Consider the following 26,202-nt stretch of genomic DNA (forward strand, 5'->3'; position numbering starts at 1 on the left):
CCGATCACACTGCACCACAGCAGGAACTCCTTTTTTAATTAATTTTTTTTTTTTTTTGGCTTTTTACAGTCATACCTGTGGCATATGGAAGTTCCTGGGCCAGAGGTTGAATCAGAGTTGCAGCCTCAGGCCGGCACCACAGCCACAGCAACACCAGATCTAAGCCGCATCCATGACCTACACCACAGCTTAGCAGCTGGATCCTTAACCCACTGAGAGAGGCCAGGGACCAAACCAGCATCCTCAGAGACAATGTCGGGTCCTTAACTCACTGAGTCACAACAGGAACTCTCTAAAAGTTCTTCTTCTTCTTCTTCTTTTTTTTTTTTTTGGTCCTTTTGTTGTCTTTTAGGGCTGCTCCCGTGGTATATGGAGGTTTCCAGGCTAGGGGTCAAATTGGAGCTGTAGCCACCGGCCTATGCCAGACCCACAGCAACAGGGGATCTGAGCAGCATTTGTGACCTACACCACAGCTCACGGCAACACCAGCTCCTTAACGCACTGATCGAGGCCAGGGATCGAACCCACATTTACAGGGATGCTAGTCAGGTTCGTTAACCACTGAGCCACGATGGGAACTCCCTAAAAGTTCTTCTTAGTGAAAAACTAATCCTGATCACTGACACCTGCATCTTCAGAACGAGCTAGTGGTCCCTTCACATGCAGTGAAAGCAACCACCTCTCTGCATCAATGCTGGTGCCTGAAGTCCCAGGAAGCTGTGGGACAGGGGAGGAGCACCAGATTGATTGAGTTTGAGACTTGGGCCTGTCACTTTTTCCTGCATCCTATCCCAGAGGCCTATCTCCGAACCTTTCTGAGTTCTGTTTCCTATTTTATGAGCATGAAGTCCAAATGAGATAGTGACTATAAAAGAACGCCAACAAATGTAAAACACACCATCAAAGTAAGATTTCCTGAGACCACCGATTGTGTGCCAACTAACAATAAATAGTCAACGTGAGGAAAGGGTACGAGTCACGTGAGAAGAGCTCAATCACTATCTTTACGGCCTGTATTCTGGCTCCTCTTCGTTTCTCAGAGAGTGAACGTTGCTAGATAAGTGATTTCATCTCCATCTGAGAAAGAACTGCAGCCAAAAGGCTCACAGAAGACACTTCAAAGAAATAAAAAACGAGATAAAACTTGGTGTGTTTATTACTGAGCAATAGCTGTTATAATCATAACGTGACTTAACTCTCTTGCCCTCAAATCGGAGGGGGTCTCCGGAGGGGACCAAAGGGGTCAAATCGGAGCTGTGTCTGCGACCTACACCACTGCTCACGGCAATGCCGGATCCTTAACCCGCGGAGCAAGGCCAGGGATCAAACCTGCGTCCTCATGATTGCTAGCCAGATTTGTTTCCACTGCGCCATGATGGGAACTCCCTCAACATCCTTTTAACTACATGTTTCATACCTACGTTCCTTCCAAACCCTAAGCTCCATGGACCCTTTCCTGAGATCAAACCTCTTACTGCTTGGTAGTCACAATGCATTATTTTATGTACCCTTGTTTCCTCCTATGCACGGAGGGTCATTTACTTTTGGTTCAATGAAAGAAAAGCAGAGTTCTCTGAAAAATCAGGGAGCGATTGCCTGGGAGGTGTTCCAAGCTGGTTCTGTACAACATACCTTGTCCTGGGTTTGACACCGGAAACAGTCACACTCGAAGCAGTACTGGTCCCTCAGCTGCTTCCGGCGCTCCTCACTGGTCATCAGCATATCCAGGTAGCAGATGGTGAGCTGGGAGGGCAGAGAGGGAGGGGTCACACCGCTGCTGTGCTCATTTTCCTTAACAATGGCTATGAAGGCTGATCATTTTTTTGTTTTTGTTTTTGTCTTTTTGCCATTTCCAGGGCCGTGCCAGCAGCTTATGGAGGTTCCCAGGCTACGGGTCTGATCAGAGCTGTAGCCACCGGCCCAGGCCACAGCCACAGCAACGCAAGATCCCAGCTGCGCCTTCGACCTGCATCACAGCTCGCAGCAATGCCGGATCCTTAACCCACCGGTCAAGGCCAGGGATCAAACCCGAAACCTCATGGTTCCCAGTCGGACTCCTTAACCACTGAGCCATGATGGGGAACTCCTCCTATGATGGCTAATTGTTGAAGTCACTTGTCTTCATGACACACCAAACAGTGTAAGAGAGAAGATTCTACTCACACTCTCTCCACGCAAATAATCACACGTAAAAATTTAATGCACTACCTTCCAGTCTTTGTGATGAGTGCATGTGCATCAAGTATTTACTTGAGGAGTTCCCATTGTGGTGCAGTGGGAATGAACCTGACTAGTAACCATAAGGATGTGGGTTCGATCCCTGGCCTTGCTCAGTGGGTTAAGGATCCAGCATTGCTGTGAGCTGTGGTGTAGCTCAGAGATGTGGCTCGGATCCTGCATTGCTGCAGCTGTGGCATAGGCTGGGAGCTCTAGCTCCAATTCACCCCTAGCCTGGGAACTTCCATATACCACCGATGCAGCTCCCCCCCACCCAAAAAAAAGGCAAAAAAAAGAATTTGTTTGGAAGAATTTGTCTCATTAACTCTACATATTTTTGCTCCTTCTCTTTTATTCACTAAATAGTAAAAGATCAAGAGCTGTTCTGTGTTTGGTAGTACCAAGTTCTGGCAATAAATTCTGTATCCATTGGCGATCAGAGAAGCTAAATTAATGCTGGCAGTCAAATGAGTGGCAGATCATCCAGGCAGACTGCTCTTAAATCCTAAAAATCCTATAGCTGCTTCATGGAATTTAGGGTCAACCAGATATGAAGTCTGGCCAACATAGGTTTACATGTATATTTTATTGTATACAAAATTTATACAATTTATACAATTACTAACCTAATCTCTTGTTGCAGGGACTTCTTGGGCTTCTCTCTAGCACTAAGATTCCACTTTCAGACCTGAGTCTTACAGAAAACAGACTTGTGGTTGCAAAGGGGTGGAGGTGGGGGGAGGGAGTGGGATGGACGGGGAGTTTGGGCTTAGTAGATGCAAACTATTCCATTTAGAATGGATAAGCAATGAGGTCCTGCTGTGTAGCAAAGGGAACACTATCCAATCTCTTGGGATAAACCATGATGGAAGATAATATAAGGAAGGAAATGTATACATATGTATGTATGACTAGGTCACTGTGCAGAAATTGGCACAACACTGTAAATCAACTATAATTTTTTTTTTTTGTCTTTTCTAGGGCTGCACCCATGGCACATGAAGGTTCCCAGGCTAGGGGTCACATCAGAGCTGTAGCCTCAGGCCTACACCACAGCCACAGCAACACAAGATCCCAGCCAAGTCTGCGACCTACACCACAGCTCTCGGCAACGCTGGATCCTTACCCCACTGAGCGAGGCCAGGGATTGAACACGTGTCCTCATGGACCCTAGTCAGATTCATTAACCACTGAGCCATGTCGGGAACTCCAATCAACTATAATTTTTTTTAATTTTTTTTAAAAGGCTTAAGTCTTTAGGTAACATCGTGATAATTTAACCATTTCTCGCTTGACTCGATCTCCTATGTACCAAGAGCCTAATTCAAAATATACAAACCGGGAACTCCTGATTTCCCCAATCCTTGCATCACCACTGTGGCCTCCCCAATCTCAGGGGATATTAATTCATGTGTTATTCAAGCCAAAACCCTGGAGTTACCCCGACTTTTCTTGCTCTCACACCCCCCACTCCATCCACTAGGCAACTCGACTGGGCTCAATGGTAGAGATATACCCGGGACCAACCACCTTCCACCTTTCCCAATGCTGGCCTCCTGATCCAGCCTGGTCTGAGCCACCGCCACTTCCTGCCTGTAAGATACAAGTCACACCGCTGGTCTCTCTGCCTCTGCCCTGGGCCCCCTGCATGCCATCCTCCAATCAGAGTGATTCACTTAAAATGTCAGTTGGATCAGATCTTTCCTCTATTTGAAACATTCCAACAGCTCCTTTTTTTTTTTTTTTTGCTTTTTAGGGCCATACCTGCAGCACATGGAGGTTCCCAGGCTAGGGGTTGAATTGGAGCTACAGCTGCCGGCCTACATCACAGCCAAAGCAATGCCAGATCCGAGCCATGTTTGCGACCTACACCACAGCTCACAGCAACACTGGATCTTAACCCAGTGAGCGAGGCCAGGGATCAAAACTGCATCCTCATGGCAACTAGTCGGGTTCGTTAACACTGAGTCACAACAGGAACTCTCTATTTTCATTAAATTTTATAAAAATATAAGGATGCAATGGATTAGGGAAAAAAGTAATAAAGAAACCAGTTCTTGGAGTTCTCATCGTGTTGCAGCGGAAATGAATCCAACTAGGAACCATGAGGATTCAGGTTTGATCCCTGGCCTTGCTCAGTGGGTTACGGATCCAGCGTTGCTGTGAGCTGTGGTGTAGGTCTTAGACGTAGCTCAGATCCTGCATTGCTGTGGCTGTGGTGGAAGCCGGCAGCCATAACTCTGATTTGACTCCTAGCCTGGGAACCTCCATATGCCGCAGGTGCGGCCCTTAAAAGCAAAAAAAAGAGAAAAAAAGAAAGAAGCCAGTTCTTCACCCCAGGTAGTGGGACAGCCAGTGGCTTCACCTCACCCAGCCCCGATCCTGCTCAGAACTCATCCCATCTCCCCTCTTCGCTGCCCCAGGCAGCCCGGCCTCATCTGGGTTCCACACACACTCCCGCGTCAAGGCCTGGGCACTGGCTGTTTCCCCTGTCCTCCCCCCCAGATCCATCACGGGCCTGCCCTCATCTCTCTCTCTCTCTCTCTAACTCTCACTTTTTTAATGGCTGACTCTGCTGTATATGGAAGTTCCTGGGCCAGGGATTGAATCTGATCTGCAGCCTCACCGGATCCTTTAATCCGCTGCGCAGGGATCTAACCTGTGCCTGTGCAGCTACCAGAGTCACTGCAGTGGGATTCTCAACGCGCTGCGCCCTGGCAAGATCGCCCATCCCCACCTCTTTTGAGCTTCAATCAAATCTCGGGGTCTCACTGAGGTCTCACTGCCCGATGAAGAATAAACCAGCTCCTTCCTTGGCCATGCACTCTCAGGTCCCTCATGCTTCTCTGGTTCTCCTTTTTGTAACATACTGTACAGATTACTTCTTCTTTTTTTTTGCCTTTTAGGGCCGCACTTGAGGCACGCGGAGGTTCCCAGGCTAGGGGTGGAATCGGAGTTGTGGCTGCCGGCTTACACCACAGCCATAGCCACGCCCGATCCTTAACCCACTGAGCAAAGCCAGGCATCGAACCTGCATCCTCACGGATACTAGCTGGATCCGCTTCCACTGTGCCATGCCCAGAACGCCCTACAGATTACTTCTTCATTTGCTTTTACAAGAAGAAAATGATGACGGCGGCGTGTGCGTGTTGGGGAAGAAAGGAGAGGAAGGCAGCAGGATTACCCACTACGGGAGATGACAAAACCCCCTAGAGCAGAACACTCCGTGGGGTTTTTGTAGACTTAAAGGAAAACATCTCGTGTCTATAAAGCATGACCTTACTTGCTTGACAGATTGGCAGGGCAGAGGGGCCATCCTCACACAGAAAACACAGCCTCATTAAAGTGGTCAGCGGGGAAAGAGGTCAAGTCCACCCTGGCCATCACCAGGGTGACAGAAACCACAGCATCATCCGGCAGGCGGGCCCTCTAGAGACCCTTCACGTGTTAGGAGCGGTAACACACTGCTCCACACACGGGACCGGGAGTCCCTGCCTTTAAGAAACATACAAGGACGTTACTGAATGACCACGGTGGGCCGGGCACACCGCGAACCAGGCAGCAGGAGACAGTGGAAACCAGCCAAGGATTAGATCCCTTTGGGATTTGCAGCCATATCTATTGATTCAGGCCTGATGCTCTTTTTGACAAGTACGCAGCTGCTGCTCATACCTCTGCTGGGGTGGGGAGCGGGGCAACAGGAGACCCCTTTCTTCGGGAGCAGCTGCAGCACTCTCAGACCCGCAGCACGCAGGTCCCCGCCAAGCAATGACCTGTAATAACTGGGCTCCTGCTGCTGACACCACAGACACTTTTTAATTCCCTAAATCGTTCTTTTGCTTCATGATCTGAAGCCGAGCTGCCTCTGAGGTACAAAGGGCCATCACATCGGGCAAGTTCCTCTTAAATTCCAAATCACCAGTTTCTTTCTTCCTCTCTTTCCTCTTTCTCTCTCTTTATTTCATGAAAGTATACTGATTTACAATATTGTGCTATTTTCTACTGCACAACAAGGTGGCCCAGCTATATATACACATACATTCTTTTTCTCATATTATCTTCCATCATGTTCTAGCCCAAGAGACCGGATAGAGTCCCCTGTGCTCTAGAGCAAGACCTCATTGCTTATCCATTCTGAGTGTAATAGTTTGCATCTACTAACCCCAAACTCCCCTTCTATCCCACTCTCTCCCCCTCCCCCTCAGCAACCACATGTCTCTTCTCTATGTGTGTGAGTCTGTTTCTGTTCTGTAGACAGGTTCATTTGTGCCATATTTTAGCTTCCACATATAAGTAATATCATATGATATTCACCTTTCTCTTTCTGACTTACTTCACTTAGTATGAGAGTGTCTAGTTGCATCCATGTTGCTGCAAATGTCATTATTTTGTTCTTTTTTATGGCTGAGTAGTATTCCACTGTATATATGTACCACATCCTCTTAATCCATTCATCTGTCCATGGATGTTGAAGTTGTTTCCATGTCTTAGGTATTGTGAATAGGGCTGCTATGAGCATAGGAATGCATATATCTTTTTGAATTATAGTTTTGTCTGGATATATGCCCAGGAGTGGGACTGCTGGATCATATATGGTAGTTCTAGATTTAATTTTCTGAGGAACCTCCATACTATTTTCCACGGTGGTTGTACCCACTTACACTCCCACCAGCAGTGTAGAAGGGCTCCCTTTCCAAATGACCAATTTCTAAGCACACTTTTGAAAGATTCTAACGGGAAGTTTGGGGCACCGTATGCATTCATTGTATATTTTCAGTCTCTCAGGGCCCCAGTTTCCTGCTATGAGGTGAGGTGGTAAAATGAGCTGGTCTCTGTTTTCCCTCCTGGGTGAACTCCAGGCCCCTATTCTCTGTCCAGCCCAGTGGCTCTTAGGCATCCACCCCAGCGAGAGGGTCAGATTAATCAGTAGTAGTTACCGGGTGATTAAATGTTCTCATCGAGAAGCCAACAAATCCAGGGCCTGCCACACCAGAGAAATACGCTTGACAAATCTGAGATTTATTACAGGGGCCAAAACTCATGAGTGATCATACAGGGCACTGAATAGGGAGCGAGAGACTATTTCATTGAATGCCTGTAAAGAGACTCCCGCGGCCTCCCTCCGTGTTCTGTAACCACCGTGACCAGAACTCTCTCCTTCAGGCTTGGCTCAAATATGCTTCCTCCACCCCCACCCCCCCACCTCCCGCCTTCATGCCTGTTTCATGTCTTTAAAGTTTACAAAATACACTGCATCAAAACTGAAGTTCTTGGAGTTCCCGTCATGGCGCAGCAGAAACAAATTCGACTAGAAACCATGAGGTTGCAGGTTCAATCCCTGGCCTCGCTCTGTGGGTTGAGGATCCAGTGTTGCCGTGAGCTGTGGTGTAGGTTGCAGATGCGGCTCGGATCCCATGTTGCTGTGGCTCTGGTGTGGGCCAGAGGCTACAGCTCCAATTCAACCCCTCACCCGGGAACCTCCATGTGCTGGGGGTGCGGCCCTAAAAAGACAAAAAGAGCCCCCCCCCCAAAAAAACCCACAAACCCTGAAGTTGTCAACAGCAAAAACATTGTTATTCATATTTTGGGGAGGGGGAGAACACAGCCAGAGTACTAACTAGTACTGACAGCGAAATCATTTTATCTGCCCACGTTAAAAACCTTGATTAAAGACGCAGAGACTCACCAGTTTTAATGGAGAGACTGCTCCCTAAATGTATGGTTCATTTAGTGGGAACATACACATGAAACTCCGCCATCGATCAGTGGATGCTTTAACAGCACAAAACAAAATCACGTTGAAATATTAATGCTACTGACCATTGCTTTACCATTTTAGTGCAGCTCTTACGGAAAACACAGTAAATCATTTCCAACATTAGAGTAATATCAAGAAAAGCATTTGCTGGATATTGAATTTGTGGCCTATTTGAAATTTCAAGGCAACATGCACCCTTTTTCCATGAAGCCCATCATTATGTCCTTTCATTCTAGACTTCCGGGTGGATAATAAGATCAAATTAAAATAAGACTTTGTATTCCTTTCTCAAATTACACTGTCACAATTATCAATGTTCCTAATACAGGTTCTGAATTGAAAACATCTTCCTTCTCTTTCAAATCCAACCGGAGTGTTATTCACGTCTCTTCACTTTGTCACACCCTCGTTGCCAGTCAAGTTTCCAGTTCTGCTCATTCTAGCTTCTAAATGTATTCTTCAGACCCCATCACAAGCCAACATCTGCATCGCCTCGGTCTTCGATCTGCCACTGTCACCTCTGGTCTGGATTATGCATCATTTGACCCTTATTCACCCAACCTTGCTCACACCCAGAACACCCGTTCACGCAGTTCCTCTGCGTAAACTCTTCAACGAAGCCCCGTTTTCTGTCACCCTCTCTTCCAACAAATACGGACTGAGTGCATCCTATGTGGGAGGCACCAGTACGGAAGCTTCGGGTGAACCAAGGGCCTCAATAAGGCCCCCGGGGGTTGCCTGGTCTGGTCCCTCAATATCCCCTTATCTGCTGTCACATCTGAATTCTTCCATCTATTGATGTGAAGGGATTCCCATTCCTTGAAGTCACCATTCCTGTCTCTGGCCCCTGCGTCTTTGTCTAGGATGCCTGCCCCTGTCTTAGCTAAATTTTTTTTTTCTTTTTTTAGGGCCGCACCCATGGCATATGGAGGTTCCCAGGTGAGGGGTTGAATCTGAGCTGCAGCCACAACAACGCCAGATCCGAGCCATGTCTGTGACCTACACCACAGCTCACAGCAATGATGGATTCTTAACCCACTGGGCAAGGCCAGGGATCGAACCTGCATCCTCCTGGATGCTAGATGGGTTTGTAACCCACTGAGTCACAATGGGAACTCCCTGTCTTAGCCAGTTTGAACTCGATGGATCCTTTAGGAGTCTAAGAGCCGCTTTTCTGAAAGCCTTCCTTTACTGCACCCTGGCCCCCACTCCAACCACCCCTTGGGTACCCTTGCTCTGAATTTCTAGAATGCCCTGTGCCCACTTACTCTATTTGAGTTTTCCTGTTCTATTTTTGTGCTCTGTTCTGTGTCAGTTTCCCCAAAGACACTGTAGACTCTTGAGGGCCAGGCCGGGTCTTACTCATTTTTATTCCCGACGCCCACCCCAACAAGATACCAGTAAGCATGCCATGAATTTAAGTGACTTAGAAAGTAAGCGAAAATGGCTGGAGGAAGAAACAGACTGTTCTGATCCCCAAACACTTTAGCTGACACCTGACAGCGGTGATGCTGATATGCTCAATGTATGCAAATCACATTTCTCCCAACGGTGATGGCGCCAGAGAACGAGGGCTGCCAATGGCATTATTCATAACAACTGCAACGTCTTCTCGCCATGGTTTTGCCCCATTGTTTGTACCAGCCTCAACCTCTTCTAGCCCTAACCTTTTCCAATCCCATGAGGGTGGACTGTCCCGCTGTCTTCCCCGACCGTATCCTAGAAGACTGGCAGAGGGGAACATGTTCCACGGCTTCACAAAACCCTGAAGAGGCAGCCACCGGCACGGCAGCCAGCGAGCCCTGACACGCACATCTCTTCGCAGGAGGTGCTGGATGAGGACACAAAAACCCAAGACTGGAGTTCTCGTCATGTTCAGTGGTTAACGAATCTGACTAGGAACCATGAGGTTGCGGGTTCGACCCCTGGCCTTGCTCAGTGGGTCAAGGATCCGGGCATTGCTGTGAGCTGTGGTGTAGGTCACAGACTGGCTCGGATCCGGAGTTGCTGTGGCTGTGGTGTAGGCCGGCGCTATGGCTCCGGTGAGACCCCCAGCCTGGGAACCTCCATATGCCACAGGAGCAGCCCCAGAAAAGGCGAAAAGACAAAAACAAACAAAACAAAAAACAAAAAAAACCAAGACCAAGAAAACAAACACCCCCCTTCATCACACACACACACACACACACGAGACCCAACAACTCAACATCATATGAAAATTCCTCCAGCGCAGAGCGTTAGACATGACGCTGCTCTGAAGGGAAATGGTCCCAAAGGCCCAAAGCCTGGCTCCGTGTGGACGGAAACCAAACCCTGAGCGGCGTTCCAGTTCTCCCTGCCTGGCTGTGAAAGCTTCTCATCAAAGGGCAGGGGGCTGGCTTTCGTGTTCCTTCCACGTCATCCACCGAGCACACTGAGGCTTGGTGGCAGCTGCAAAATGGCTGGTTCTGGTTCTGTTAGCAAGCCTCATTCATTCACTCGACAAACACAGGCTGAGGCGCTTCCGTATCACGGGTGCTGTCCAGGCTTCCCTTACGGAGTCTACCTTCTGAGACTTCCATCCCAAATAGCACATTTTATTATTTTATTTTATTATTTATTTATTTGTTTGTCTTTTTAGGGCCGCACCTGCGGCACATGGAGGTTCCCAGGCTAGGGGTCGAATTGAAGCTGCAGCTGCTGGTCTATACCACAGCCACAGCAACGCCAGATCCAAGCTGCATCTGTGACCTACACCACAGCTCATTGCAATGCCAGATCCCTAACCCAGTGGGTGAGGTCAGGGATCGAACCTGCATCCTCATGATGCTAGTCAGATTCGTTTCCGCTGAGACGCGACAGGAACTCCCCAAGTAGCACATTTTAAAAGTGGGGGTGACTTAATGAGCAATAAGGCCAAACTGCAAAAGTGATGTGATCAAATTAAAAGATGTCTCACTTGACTTCCTTATCCAATTTCCCAAAAGTGAATATTTTCACAATAAAAAAGAAGTGCTCCTCTGACCCTCCAAATGTCCTTTCTCATGGGTCTCCCTCTCTCCCACCTCTGCCGCAAGGGACCAGTGTTAAGCGTGCAGGCTGCATCTTAGGTGTTGGGGTGGCTGCAAGCATTAACTGAGCAGAGGCTAGACACCATTCTTCAGGGATGCAAGAGTCCTGTGCAACGAAGAGCTGTTCCATGTGAGAAACTCTGCCAGTGGTTATAGCACGTATGCTCAATTTAACAGAAAGACCCTCAAAACAAAGTCCATGCAGGATTAAAAAGATGGGGTACATACACACAACGGAGTACTATTCAGCCACAACAAGAACAAAATAATGCCATCCATCTGCAGCAACATGGATGCAAGCTGAGACTCTCATATTAAGTGATGTAAGTAAGAAAGAGAAAGGCATATACCATATGGTATCATTTACAGGTAGAATCTAAAATAAGGCACAGATGAAACTATCTACAGAACAGAAACAGACTCAGACACGGACTGCAGACTTGTGATTGCCAAGGGGGAGAGGGAGGGAGTAGGATGGAGTAGGAGTTTGGGATTCATAGATGCAAACTGTTACATTAAGAATGGATAGGCAGGAGTTCCTGTTGTGGCACAGTGGCAACGAAGTATCCACGAGGACTTGGGTCGATCCCTGGCCTTGTTCGGTGGGTGGGGGATCTGGCGTTGCCAAGAGCTGTGGTGTAGGTGGCAGACACAGCTTGGATCAGGCGTTGCTGTGGCTGTGGTGCAGGCCGGCAGCTACAGCTCTGATTCAACCCCTAGCCTAGGAATTTCCGTGTGCTGAGAGTGCGGCCCTAAAAAGACCACCCCCCCCCCCGCCAAAAAAAAAAAAAGAATGGATAGTCAATGTGGTTCTGCAGTATAGCACAGGGAACCATGTCCAATCATTTGTGATAGAACATGATAAAAGACAGTATGAGAAAAAGAATGTATATGTGTATGTGTATGACTGGGTCCCCTTTACTGTGCAGCAGAAATTGACAAAACTGTGTAAATCAACTATAATAAAATATTTTTTTAAAGGGAAAAAAGAGTCCATTCAATAACAAAGAGTTACTGATTGCCTCTTGGGCGTAAGACAAAGTGCTAAGTTCTAAAGGAGACATAGTAAGACACCACTGCCCGCCCTCGTGAAGCTCAAAGCTGGATGGAGAAGACACCAGAAGAGCCAGAATAAATACCAAAGAAATATTAGTAACTGCTGTAAGAGAGATCTCAGAGGAAAAATGCTCCCTTTAATTCAGGAAATCAGGGACAGCTGCATAGAAGAGGGTGTTTGAGAGGGGCTTGAAGGGTGGATAATGTAAGGACAGACAGACAGACGTGATGGCCAGACAGAGGGAAGCAACGGGGCAGAGAAGATGACATGGACCAGGATGAGTGTCATGGCAGGGAAAGCATTTTATTTTCTGCACAAGCTGATACGAAAAGGACTTAGGAGGAGCATCTGCTCTTTGGTGGGAAGCCTCTTTGATAAGTACCGCAGAGAAAACGATCTGAGTCTGAAGGGCCTGATGCTGAGCAGAGCTAGTCTGTGTCTGGCAAAAAAAAAAAATCTGCTTGTTGCTCCAGAAATGGAAAGAGATGGACATGAAATAAACACCACAAGACAATGTTTTCGCAACTAAATGAAAACCAACCAAGGAGAATAAGTGGCACCCAAGCCCAGAAAACAAGATATAAAGAAATATCTTTGTTGTGTCTGAAAATTCCAACTCTTTCTCGCAGTTTTTCTGTTTGCTTGTCAAATGACCTGTTAGGTTTTGTTTTGTTTTTTTTAAATTTAATAACACACCACCACCATCATATCAAAAGGCCATCATCCCTCAGCTCCCAAACGCCATTGTTGAAAGTGGAGAGTGGTCCCTGTCTTATCTGCTTTGAAGTCACATGTGGCCCAAGGGGAAAAAAACCCTAAATTCCACATATTGTTGACAGATACCCCAGTGTACCTGGTACGCTGGACCTAAAAACTGGAAATTTAATAAGAGGCAGCTTATTCAGTTGAAAATCAGTTTAGAAGGAGTCTTATCAAAGCCAAATCCCTGTCTACATAAAATATGGGACCTCTGAGTTTCGGTTTTATGGGCTGAGTGCTGCATAAATGTAATAAAGGCTTATGATAGTCTGTTTTCCCTGCAATAAATATCCACTTTAGCAAATTGGAAGGTAGAGGGAAACTGGTTTCTAAAAAGCATAAACATCTTTAACCCAGAATTCAGGGTTAGCAGTTGTGCAAACCCTGCCAGCCTCAGGTTCAGCAGCCCTGGAGCAGCCCATCTGCAGCTGCCTCGTGAGATCTCAGACTTCACAGAAGGCTCCCCATCAAAACAGGCTGGCTGGGCAGCCTGCAGAACTGGAGGGGTCAAAGCCAAGGCACCGTGGGAGGTCAAGCTGCCTGTCCTCCTGCCCCCTTCACGTCTTTGCTCAGACAGTTACCCCGAGATGCTGATACGTTTGTCAAGGAACAAAGATACCCTGAAAGGGTAACACTTGTTTGCTTTCTTAATAAAAAGGTAAAAACGAGCCACCTTCAGGAGTTCCCATTGTGGCTCAGTGGTAATGAGCTCAACTAGTATCATGAGGATGTGGGTTCCATCCCTGGCCTCGCTTAGTGGGTTAAGGATCTGGGGTTGCTGAGAGCGGTGATGTAGGTTGCAGACACAGCTCGGATCCTGCATTGCTGCGGCTGTGGTGTAGGCCAGCAGCTGCAGCTCCGATTGGACCCCTAGCCTGGGAACCTCCATATGCTGTGGGTGTGGCCCTAAAAAGACCAAAAAAAAATAGCCCATCTGGGAGAAGTCACGATGGGCAGTGTCTCTGCCTCCATCACTGGGCAGATGTATTACCTACCTTCTCCTTGGCAGAAAGATGCTAAAAAGCTGCTCCTCAGCCCCAACTGGTGTGAGGGAAGAGCCTTGCTGAGAGGGTCTCGCATGGAAAAGAAGGTGGGCAAGGCAAACAAGAGCTCCTTACCTCCTCTCCCGCCTCAATGTCTCGGACTGCGCGCAGTAAGAGGTGGGGCCCATTGAACACAATCGAACAGTTGGGGTCACAGCTGTGATTGAGCAAAGACATACTGGAAGCAAGAGAAAAAGAAAAAAAAAAGTAAGAGACCATCCTGGCTCAGTAGGTAGAGCCAGACATCTATATTTGATGAGTATAAAGACACTTCAGCTTAGGGGCAGGGGGCAGGTAAGGTTGACAGGGGTACCAGGGATTGAGCGCTCTCGGGATGTGCTCTTAGGAAGGTGGGGTAATAACAACATTTTCTGAGTCCTTTAGGGGGGTGGGGGTGGGGAGGCGGCTGTCTCATTAGATACCAGCCCATAAGGCGACCCAACAGGAAGATGGGAAAAGAAAAACTGACCTGCAGAGAAATAATCTCTGAGATAATGGGATGCGGCAGTTACCATGGCAGTTATCAAAGCCCAGGGACCAGTGAGCTTTCCACTCAGGATCTCAGGCATGAGGTCCTTTGGGAGAATGGCCATGCCTACTAGAACATGCATGGTGACACTGAAGAATAGTTAGGAGCGCTTCCTCTTCAATGCAACAGTGAGGTTATCTTGCTAACTAGCTCCTCATGCCTTCCAAGCCATGAGCCATGGCCCAGGAATTTTACGACCTTGGAGGCACATTTTTTTTTTTTTTTTTTAACCATCTGGGAAGGGAGTGGATTTAAGCTGCCACCACATTTGATAATAATTACAAATAACTGTGAGTGAGCATCCATGATGGAGAACGCACTTTCTGAGCACCTGAGCATGTTTACCACATTTAATCATCCCAATAATCTTAGGAGGACCATTTAGAGATGAAGAAGCTGATATGCGGACGTCTGATAACTTGCCCAAGGATGCAATAACTAGCAAGTGGTGACTGAATTGGAACCAGGTGGTCTGAACTCAGGGCCATGGTCTGCCCCATTCTATGTTACTGCTTTTTGAAGATCCATTGGGCAGATCGGTAGCTTATAATGTGTCAGAAATAAGCTGGGTTCTCAGATTCACCGTTAATTATAAGCAAGACCCATTTTGTATTAGATCCTAACAGCATGAAGACAAAAACGGAAGTAGCAGTGACCCTGGAGTGCCTGTGGAAGGACAGCCTGGTTCCTCAGTGCCATCGCCTCAGGGGTAGAGAGAGAACACTTTCCAGGGCAAAGCCCCGTGAGTGCTCTTGCCTCCTGGAGCACTGGGCCCAGAGCATCAAGCTGAAAGACCAAACGAACCCAACTGGTACAGGACCACAAGTCTGCTGAAATAATCATGTGCATCAGCCCAGAAGGTTGAGGAAAAGGACCAAGGCAGGAGTGGGGGATTAACCAAACCTCAGGCGGATGGTTTATTAGCATCCACAGTCCCCAGCTTGGTACCTCAAAGTTCCTGAAAACAAGACTTTAGATCGGAGGTCTGCCTCTTTGTTAATACCGCACCGTATAGTGTGGGTTATGGAACCGTTTTCGTTACACTTCACATTTTCCATTTTCTGGTAATTTATCATTACGTTTCAAGCCTGGTTCTGGAAGCAGCTGCCTGTAATAGCCTTTTGAACTCCTTTTAAAAGGCTGGGAAGCTGGGTGGGAATTAAAGTCATTTCTTCCAGTAAATGAAATACCATCCACCATACCTGGGATACAGGCCAACACCAACTTCCTGCATCTCTGCATTACAGATGGTGAAGGAGTTGCAGATCACCTGTAAAAACAAGAGGAAAACACTTAGGATTACGAGTCACCTAAGAAACTTCATAGGCAAGAGAACAAAAGTTTTCAAACTAAAAGGGAGCCTTTTAGCAACTGCTTAGGGAAGACTCAAGCCAAACGCAGATGCTCTTCCCTTTGCAAGAGAAGAGGTCTGGAATACACTTTCCTTGAGAACGTCAGGTAGGTAAATGCAGAACTAGCAACACCCTGTTAAAACTCAGGCTTAAACCCAGCACAGTCTAATCCTCTCCCCCACATTACGAGGTTACGTGAAATGTTCAAAATTCCGAATACAAATCGTCTACTTATTGAGAACGAGACTCTGGTGGTGTTGGATTTTTCACGCAAACAAAACTGCCTGTGGTTTCCGGACACCACTGTGTGTCTGATGAGTAACAGCGGCTTGTCTTTTATTCCTAAGAAGGATGAAATATACCCTGAGTGAGTCTATGATCCAAGTCGATGACAGACCACAATGAGCACAGGAAGTAATTCAGGCAAGCTACGGCATTTACTGGGCACAAGGAGCCCCTCACTGAGTGGACAGCAGGGTCCTATACCCTATCAAAGAAATAAGAGATGCTCGGAGGACTTAAAACCTATGAAAGGCCACACGCAGTCCCAGAAAGAACACTGGCCTTAGAATCCGAAAATCTAGGTCCTGGCCCACACATCACTGCCTCAGGCAGGTGCTGAAGAGTGAAGGCAACAACCACAACCCCTGCCTTCACATGAGCTTCCATTCTAGTGGGGAAGACAGATAAAAATTCTAGAGAAAAATGTCACATGTGGATAAATGCTAAGAAAGAAAGTTGGTTGTTCCCTTCGTGGCTCAGGGGTTGACAAACCCGACTAGGATCCATGAGGACACGGGTTGGATCCGTGGCCTTGCTCAGTGGGTGAAGGATCTGGCGTTGCTGTGAGCTGCCGTGTAGGTCACAGATGCAGCTTGGATCCTGTGTTGCTGGGGCTGTGGTGCGGGCTGGCAGCTGCAGCTCTGATTCGACCCCTAGCCTGGGAACTTCCATATGCCCTGGGTGGGGCCCTAAAAAGCAAAATAAAATAAAAAATAAATTTAAAAAAAAGAAAAGAAAAGGGCAGGAAAAAGTGCTCAGGATATTTAAGAAGAAACCTGAAGGCAGCAAGGAAATGGAGGTGCTGAAGGTTCACGTCAGAGCAGGTGCAAAGGCCCTGAGGCGGGGATGTTCTTGGGTACAGAAAACATCAAGAAGGCTGGCATGACCAAAGAGAGCAGGGGCAAGACATGAGATGAGAGAGGCAGCTAGAGCATATGGAGACTTATAGCCATGTTTGGATTTTATTCTGAATGAGACAGAAAACCACCATCTTGATTCTGAGCCACAGATTGAAAGGAGCTGGTTTCCATTTTGAAAGGATCATTCTGGCTGTTTTGTAGAGAATAGGCTATAGAAAGACAGGGTGGGGAGTTCCCGTGGTGGCTCAGAAGTAAGAACCCAACTAGTATTCATGAGGAGGCAGGGTCAATCCCTGGCCTCACTCAGGGGGTTAAGGATCCAGCGCTGCCGTGAACTGTGGTGTAAGTCACAGATGCAGCTCAGATCTGGCGTTACTGTGGCTGTGGTGTAGGCTGGGAGCTGTAGCTCTGATTCAACCCCTATTCGGGGAACTTCCATATGCCACATGCACAGCCCTAAAAAAAATTTTTTTTATATATTAAAAATTAAAAAAAAAAAAAAAAAAGGAAGACAAGGGTGGAGGCAGAGGAAGCAGGAGAGCACGGCAACAGCCCAGGCAAGAGATGACGGTGGCTTGGAGGCTGGCAGCGTAGAAGTGGTTCTGCCAGCAGGATCTAGGGAGGGGCTGCTGCTGGGAATGAAAGGCGTCAAGGACCACGCCTGGGGCCTGAACAAGTTGCCCTACACTAAGGAAGACCATGAAAGGCACAGGCTTGGCTGCAGGGAGTTGGAGGGAAGTCCAAGGGTTGTGTTTTGGTTACGTTCACCTTGCAACAGCCCATTAAACATCAAGCCGAGACTAAGAATGAGCGGTTGCAGTTCAGGGGGGCAGTTAGGGCGGGAGATGGAGACTTAGGGCCAGTAGTTAATGCATCCAACTAGGAACCAGGAGGTTGCGGGTTCGATCCTTGGCCTTGCTCAGTGGGCTAAGGATCCAGCATTGCAGTGAGCTGTGGTATAGGTTGCAGATGAGGCTCGGATCTGGCCTTGCTGTGGCTGTGGTGTAGACCAACGTCTACAGCTCCGATTCGACCCCTAGCCTGGGAACCTCCAAAGCCGAGGGTGCGGCCCTAAAAAGGCAAAAGACAAAAAAAAAAAAAAGAGAAGGAAATAGAAGAAGCCCCGACAGACCTATGGTGAACCCATGACTGCAAATGGATCTGACTTATTAAATAGTTTCTGCAAAGGCAAAGGCAGCAAGAAGCAATTTCTCTAAATCAGATTTCCTTGAAGGAACATAAAGTATGAAACAGCCTTGAGTCCTCTGGGCCTCTCCCACTGCTCTGAAGAGCTCTTCGATGAAATCTCGTGCAACCTATTGTGATTTGGCATTTTTTCCTCCAACAGTCTGATAAAACTGCACGTTCAAATCAGAAAATAAATTGGTGTACGTATTTTAAACACACATTAGTTCAACTGCTTTAAGGGCATCTGTTTCGAATTAAGATGCAAGAGTGTACTGCCCGTGCATATGTATGCACCAAATGGATGGTAAAAATACCGCACAAAAGAGGCTGTGGTTTTTTTTTTTTTTTTTTTTTTTTTTTTGGTCTTTTTGCCATTTCTTGGGCCGCTCCTGCGGCATATGGAGGTTCCCAAGCTAGGGGTCGAATCAGAGCTATAGCCACCAGCCTACACCACAGCCACAGCAACGCGGGATCCAAGCCATGTCTGCAACCTACACCACAGCTCACGGCAACGCCGGATCCTTAACCCACTGAGCAAGGCCAGGGATCGAACCTGCACCCTCATGGTTCCTAGTCGGATTCGTTAACCACTGTGCCACGACAGGATCTCCTTGTGTTTTCTTTTCGAAACTTTAAACATTTAAAGATGGTTATGAATTATTTTGGGGGGCAGAATAGGAATTATAACACATATTTTTAAAAGTATAATCAGGATTCTTTTTTTTTTTTTTTTTTTTTTTTTTGTCTTTTGTCTTTTTTGTTGTTGTTGTTGCTGCTATTTCTTGGGCCGCTCCCGCGGCATATGGAGGTTCCCAGGCTAGGGGTTGAATCGGAGCTGTAGCCACCGGCCTACGTCAGAGCCACAGCAACGTGGGATCCGAGCCGCATCTGCAACCTACACCACAGCTCACGGCAACGCCGGATCGTTAACCCACTGAGCAAGGGCAGGGACCTAACCCGCAACCTCATGGTTCCTAGTCGGATTCGTTAACCACTGTGCCACGACGGGATCTCCTTGTGTTTTCTTTTTGAAACTTTAAACATTTAAAGATGGGTATGAATTATTTTGGGGAGCAGAATATGAATTATAACACATATTTTTAAAAGTATAATCAGGATTCTACCTGAAGCAATTCACCAATGAAAACCCAGGCCAAGGAGATTTGGTTTGAATAAAAGCAAATTTCAAATTTTTTTCCTGGCTATAAAGTAAATTAAAGGTTTTGGGGTTTTTTTCCCCACCAAAAATAATGGAATTTTCTTAAAAGGAAGAGCTAATGTTGGGAAATGTCGACTTAGCTGTTTCTTCCTCCAGGAAACGCTTCCTGATCCCTTGACTAAGCTGACTTTTTCCTCTCTCTCTTTTTTTTGCACCCGCAGCATATGGAGGTTCCCAGGATAGAGGTTGAATTGGAGCTGCAGCTGCCGGTTACACCACAGCCACAGCCACGCCAGATCTGATCAGGGTCTGCACTCACGGCAACGCCAGATCCTAGACCTACTGAGCGAGGCCAGGGATCGAACCCATGTCCTCACGGTTCCTACTTGGATCTGTTTCTGCTGCACCACGATGGGAACTCCTGACTTTTCTCTCTTAAGCAGCATTTATCACACTGAATCGTTTACCATTTACTGGATCCTATATACGGTGAGCCTGTGAAGTACTCCGAGGGCAGTGACAGCATCTCATTCACCTCTGCAGTCCTGTGTCTACACAAGGCCCAGCACAGGGAAGATATTAATAAACGTTTTTTTCTTTTTTTCATTTCCTTCTAAGTGGTTTTTATTTTTTTACTTTTTAAAATATTTTTTAAAATTAAAGTAGAGTTGATAAAACTTTTTTTTCACTCAGTAGTTGCAATGGGTATGGTGCTCAGTGTCCACAGAGAGTCATCATGCAAACAGGGGCAGAGAGGGGGCTGGAAACAAATTATAGGTATCCTATGGGTGTAGAAGGGGGGGATGGATGTAGTTCTGTGCCATGAAAAGGAGGGAATAGAAGTTGACTTCCGTCTCTCTTGTCCTTAGGCATCCAGTTTTCATATGCACCTGCTCTAATCTCTCTGTCCATTCTTTCTTTCCATTCTAGCCCATCTTTTTGTGTGTGTGTCTTTTCAGGGCCGCACTCACAGCTTATTGAAGTTCCCGGGCTAGGGGTCGAATCGGAGCTTCAGCTGCCGGACTACACCACAGCCACAGCAATGCCAGATCTGAGCCTCATCTTCGACTTACACCACAGCTCATGGCCATGCTGGATCCTTAACCCACTGAGGGAGGCCGGGAATCAAACCCTTGTCCTTATAGAGGCTAGTTGGGTTGAATGACGAGGGGAACTCGCTGGCTTATCTTTTGTCTCCTCTTTTCTATCAGCCCAGTGGATGGGAAGACTGGATTATCCTCAGAGGAGCACAAGGACTTGTTTGGTTCCCTGATTCGTTGGGCACAAAATAAGTATCTGCAAAATGAATGAATCAACGAATGGAAGACAGGCCTTCTCGTCCCCTTTCACTTCTCTTCTTGCATCTTCTCCTTTTATCGCTCACTTTCCTCCCTTCTTTTCCTATTTTCACTATTATGCCTCTGCCACCATCTCTCATTCTGCCCCACTCCACAATATAAGTAGGACTGTTTCAAAGTTTTATGTAACAAATTCCTGGAGGAGTTCCTGTCCTGGCGCAGAGGAAACAAATCTGACTAGCATCCATGAGGACGCAGATTCGATCCCTGGCCTCGCACAGCGGGTTAAGGATCCAGCATTGCCGTGAGCTGTGATGTAGGTCACAGACCCAGTTTGGATCTGGTGTTGCTGTGGCTGTGGTGTAGGCCGGTAGCTGTAGCTCCAATTTAAGTCCTAGCCTGGGAACCTCCATATGCTGTGGGTATGGCCCTAAAAAAAAAAATTCTTGACCAGTTCCTCATTTGCATTCTTCTGAGAGATGTTATGGGCTGTGTTATCAAGCTAGTAAATAAAAAGTTTAACTATTTGCCTATATCCACTTTTATTAAAAAATATTGGTTCCATTCAGCAATACTGATTTAAGAAGCATGTTACGGGGGAAGTACTTTTTACATATAGAACTGATAGCATTGGTGGATATGGGTTAGCCCTCAGGTTTGATTTTTTTTTTTTTTTGTCTTTTTTTGTCTTTTTGCCATTTTGGTGGCTGTTCCCTCGGCATATGGAGATTTCCAGGCTAGGGGTCAAATCGGAGCTGTAGCCACCGCCTGTAGCCACAAGCCTACACCAGAGCCACAGCAACATGGGATCCGAGCCGCATCTGCAACCTACACCACAGCTCACGGCAACGCCATATCCTTAACCCACTGAGCAAGGCCAGGGATAGAACCCGCAACCTCATGGTTCTTAGTCGGATTCGTTAACCACTGTGCCACAACGGGAACTCCCCAGGTTTGATCTTTTTTTAAAACAATGTATAGGTAGATAATATGTCCATATGTGCTTTACTGAAAATTTGTAAACTGTAAATCAACTATACTTTAATAATTTTTTTATTTTAAGGAATTTTTCTTTCCATAAAGAAAGAGAAGAATATAAGCAAAGCCAAGAAATAAAAGTTGGAACATTTTACAAAATATTATCTTTGTATAAACCATTTTCCTAGGAAATTAAACAAGTTCAACAATTAATGAATGAATATTTCATGCAAAAATGCATTTAGAAAAGCATATGTATAGGATTACTTCAATACAAAAGCAATTAGGTTAAAAAAAGTTCTTTCTAAAGGCTAAGCTTGAGTACTACTTTAATAAGACTATTTCCCATGGCACAAAATTAAAACATTCATTTAAATTATTTTACCATTATTGAATATAAAGTTGTTTACTCTTCATAATGTCTTTTGAAATAATGGGAAACCTTTGCCTTTCTAAATGATAAAACCTAGTGAACTAGTACAAGTAGCCATTGAACCTCTATGTTTAATTACAAAACAACTGAAGTGAAATTTATTTATTTACTTAGGGTTTTAGGGCCGCACGTGTGGCATATGGAGGTTCACAGGATCGGGGTTGAATCAGAGCTGCTACTGCCGGCCTTCACAGCCACAGCAATGCCAGATCTTTAACCCACTCAGCAAGACCAGGGTTCGAACCCATATCTTCATGTACACTATAGTTGGGCTCATTACCACTGAGCCACAGCAGGAACTCCAAGTGAATTTTTTTTTTTTTTTTTTTTTGGTCTTTTTGCTATTTCTTTGGGCCGCTCTCGCGGCATATGGAGGTTCCCAGGCTAGGGGTCTAATCGGAGCTGTAGCCACCGGCCTACGCCAGAGCCACAGCAACGAGGGATCCGAGCCACATCTGCGACCTACACCACAGCTCATGGCAACGCCGGATCGTTAACCCACTGAGCAAGGGCAGGGACCGAACCCGCATCCTCATGGTTCCTAGTTGGATTCGTTAACCACTGCGCCATGACGGGAACTCCCCCAAAGTGAATGTTAAAGTAGTCGATAGGAGTTCCCATCACGGCTTAGCAGTAACGAATCTGACTACTCTCCATGAGGATGCAGGTTCGATCCCTAGCCTCAATCAGCGGGTTAAGGATCCAGTGTTGCCACGAGCTGTGGTGCAGGTCGAAGACTCGACTTGGATCCCGAGTGGCTGTGGCTCTGGTGTAGGCCAGAGCTACAGCTCTGATTCGACCCCTAGCCTGGGAACCTCCCTATGGCCGCAGGTGTGGCCATAAAAAGACAAAAATAAATAAATAAATAAATAAAGTAGTCTATAAATCAAATTCTTATGTCATTTGGCTCATGTTCTAGGTATAGAACCTAACGTTTTTGTTCTTTTTTATTTTTATTTTTGGCTTCCCCGAAGCATATGGAGTTCCCTTAACCCACTGAGCTGGGCTGGGGATTGAACCTGCATGATGGTGCTACAGAGGCGCTGCCCATCCTGACGCGCCACAGTGGGACCTCCCAGATCCTGACCTTTTTTTGTTCAGAGTTTAAAAATCCCCTTGCAGCAAATCAATACCATGTATTTAACATTTTTTTTGTGAAACATTATGAACTAGAAGCCTTTTATTACAGCACTAAACATGCGAACATGTTTGAGACACAAGAGAAAAGCAGCAACGTACACGGCGAAGCTGAACAGCCATGAGAGAGCTTACAACCACCAGAAAGAGAAAGACAAATACCATATGATGTCCCTTATACCTGGAATCTAATAATACGGCACAAATGAACCTTTCCGAAGGAAAGAAACTCACAGACGTGGAGAACAGACGTGTGGTTGCCAAGCGGGAAGGGGGAGGGAGTGGGATGGATGGGGAATCTGGGGTTCATAGATGCTGACTGTTGCCTTTGGAGTGGATGAGCAATGAGATCCTGCTGCACAGCACTGGGAACTCTATCTCGTCGCTTATGATGGAGCGTGATGGAGGATAAAGTGAGAAAAAGAATATATATGTGTGTGTGCCTGGGTCACTTTGCTGTGCAGTAGAAAACTGACAGAACACTGTAAACCAACTATGATAATAATTAAAAAAAAATAAGACAAGAGAGCTTACAAGCTATTCAGAACAGGGTAACTCCGCGTCACGACAGCAAAAGCCATCTACGTCCTAACCACCCCCACTCAGGTCCATTCCTGATTCTTCCAAAGAACTGAGTGTGTGTGTGCAAGGAGCTTTAGCTGGTGTCTAAGCCGACTTCAAAGAATGCTTTCAATTTTTATATAGATAGAAATTTTAAAACATTTAAACAGAAGGAAACTCAGTTTCTGAACACAAATATAAAGCAATTTCCTCAAAGACCATCTGTGTCTCCTTTAAAATGTCTCTGTTTGAAGCCCAAGTAGAACATTCAGGACACAGAACTTCTGACACACAGAGCTGATGAATTAGAGGGACGGAAGGTAACTTTTCAAAAGGAAGCTTAGTGCACTTGGTTTTATTACGCTCCGTGGACACAAGGGGAGGAAGAGAAGGAAGAGCTGGCAGGTTTGAACACCCAAAGTCGGGGTTTTCGTACAAAATAACTGCCCCTCCTGCCTACTCTTTGCACTAATAATTCTCTAACTTAAAAACAAGGTAAGTATTTCAGTCAGGGCATATTAAGCTCTTCTCACAGCATATGATAGTTTATTACATACAGAACTATTTTTTCCTGAACATTCTCATAAACCTTAAGAGATTAAAAATCCTCCCTCTTGCTCCCTCCTATCCACATGGTGCATATTTATCCCACTTTTATGAGTCAAATCGGGCCTTTCCTAATCATTCCCTTCTAGGGTGGCTCACTTACAACCCTTTCCTACCCTTGAAGATGCAGGTTTTGCAATCTCCAAACCAGAAGAACAAGAGGAGGAGACTAAGCTGGGGAAGGAAGTCAGCCCACAAGCAAAGAGGCATTTCTTTTATTTCTTTTTTAGGGCCGCACCCTCGGCATATGAAGTTCCCAGGCTAGGGGTCAAGTTGAGGCTGCAGCCACCAGCTTATACCACGGCCACAGCAACACGGGATCCTTAACCCACTGAGCAGGGCCAGGGATTGAACCTGCGTCCTCATGGATACTAGTCGGGTTTGTTACCACGGAGCCACAACGGGAACTCCCAAGAGGCGGCATTTCTCAAAAGACAAAATCACAAATCCCGGGCTTCATGAAAGTGTTTCCAGAAGGTTTACAACAATAAGAATGGTTACGGCATCTGTTTCAATTATGCTTTTTAAAAATCAATGAGTAAGACGAGTACAGCAATATATTTTCCCTTTATCGGGAAGTAGCTGGAGAGCTTCCGTGGTTTGCCAGTGATCAGGCTTGAAGGAGACGGCGGCCGACCAGGATGCTGACAACTCCATCACTGATCTGCGTCTTTGCTCCGTGGCTAGCCTGCTGGAGGGCTGACCTTAGAATGTTTTCTGATGTTTCTCAGTCATAAACTATTTCATTTGGAAACCTAATGGACCACTGGCTAAAGACAGCAAGCAAGGTTATTGGAAAATAAGTTAAGGAGGAACATAAAAATGGTAATTCCAGAAATCTGACTCAAGATGCTCCATATAATGACTTTTACCTGGTTGAAATTCTTAGACAGCCCCTAAGACGCCTCTAGTATTTAGGAAATGTTACAAAGGGAATATATAATGAGCATATGATCTTATTTTTAGCAGACTCTTAAAGCCTGCAGTGTGTGACTTGAAATGTGCCTTGCACCTAGTCACGGAAAACCTTATCTACTTACCTCGTCACTTAGAAACAGATCATAAAAATGACGAAATCTAATTGTCTAAATGACAGGGATGGCAAAACATCAGGTCACTAAGCCATGACGCTATCAAAAGCCAAATCAAAAATATTCATTTCCAAATTTATGTGTTGGGAGTTCCCGTTGTGACTCAAGGGTTAACAAATCTGACTAGCATCCATGAGGATGCAGATTCGATCCCTGGCCTCGCTCAGTGGGTTAAGGATCTGGTGTTGCCATGAGCTGTGGTGTAGGTCGAAGATGAGGCTCAGATCCCGCATTGCTGTGGCTGAGACGTAGGCCGGCAGCTACAGCTCCGATTGGACCCCTAGCCTGGGAACCTCCATATGCTGCAGCTGCGGCCCTAAATAAAGCAAAAATAAAAATAAAAAAGAATAAAAATCTACACGTCGATAAATAAGACTTTGTTGGGGCACAAAACTAAAGCAAATTAAACCCCCTCTTCCACTTGTTAAGTAGAAAAATCAAAATTTATCTTTAATTGACCATCGAAGTAATATCGATTTTGCAAACATACCTTATACTATAAGCCCAGTAATAAAGACATTCATCTTACGTAAGTAAACTCCTTTAATACATCCCATGTAACAATATCCTCGGACATGTGTCTTTCTAGACCGTGGTCCATGCAAGCACGGTGTCCACACCTTCAGAAGTGTCTGTCACATTTCAAGCTGTGGTCACAACTTGAGCACACAAGACACACAGAACACTTAGCATCCACGTGCCACGGCTAAAATCAACATTAAAGCCAGCAGCAGAAGCAAGCGACTAGCAGACCCCAAATGGTGCTTCCCATTTTACATCTGTCCCAAGGTCAAGCTACCAAATGTTAGCAAACGAAGATGCACGGAACGAAGCCCCGGCAGAG

The 26,202-nt window shown here is 46.3% G+C and overlaps 1 protein-coding gene across 3 annotated transcripts in view; it reads right to left on the reverse strand.

The window, feature by feature from the left end:
* The window catches only part of SMYD3 (SET and MYND domain containing 3), a 752,343-nt gene that overhangs the window by 180,026 nt on the left and 546,115 nt on the right, over positions 1 to 26,202 (reverse strand). For all 3 annotated transcript variants that reach the window (NM_001160092.2, XM_084978701.1, XM_084978702.1), the window contains 3 exon segments: positions 1,633 to 1,743; positions 13,960 to 14,062; positions 15,616 to 15,683. In NM_001160092.2, the coding sequence (NP_001153564.2) occupies positions 1,633 to 1,743; positions 13,960 to 14,062; positions 15,616 to 15,683 (282 nt within the window).

Source organism: Sus scrofa, chromosome 10 (assembly GCF_054392235.1).
Source record: "Sus scrofa isolate SSC_HxYL_T2T_F1_AM1 chromosome 10, Sscrofa_HxYL_maternal_Yorkshire_Landrace_v2.0, whole genome shotgun sequence".
NCBI lineage: Eukaryota > Metazoa > Chordata > Mammalia > Artiodactyla > Suidae > Sus > Sus scrofa.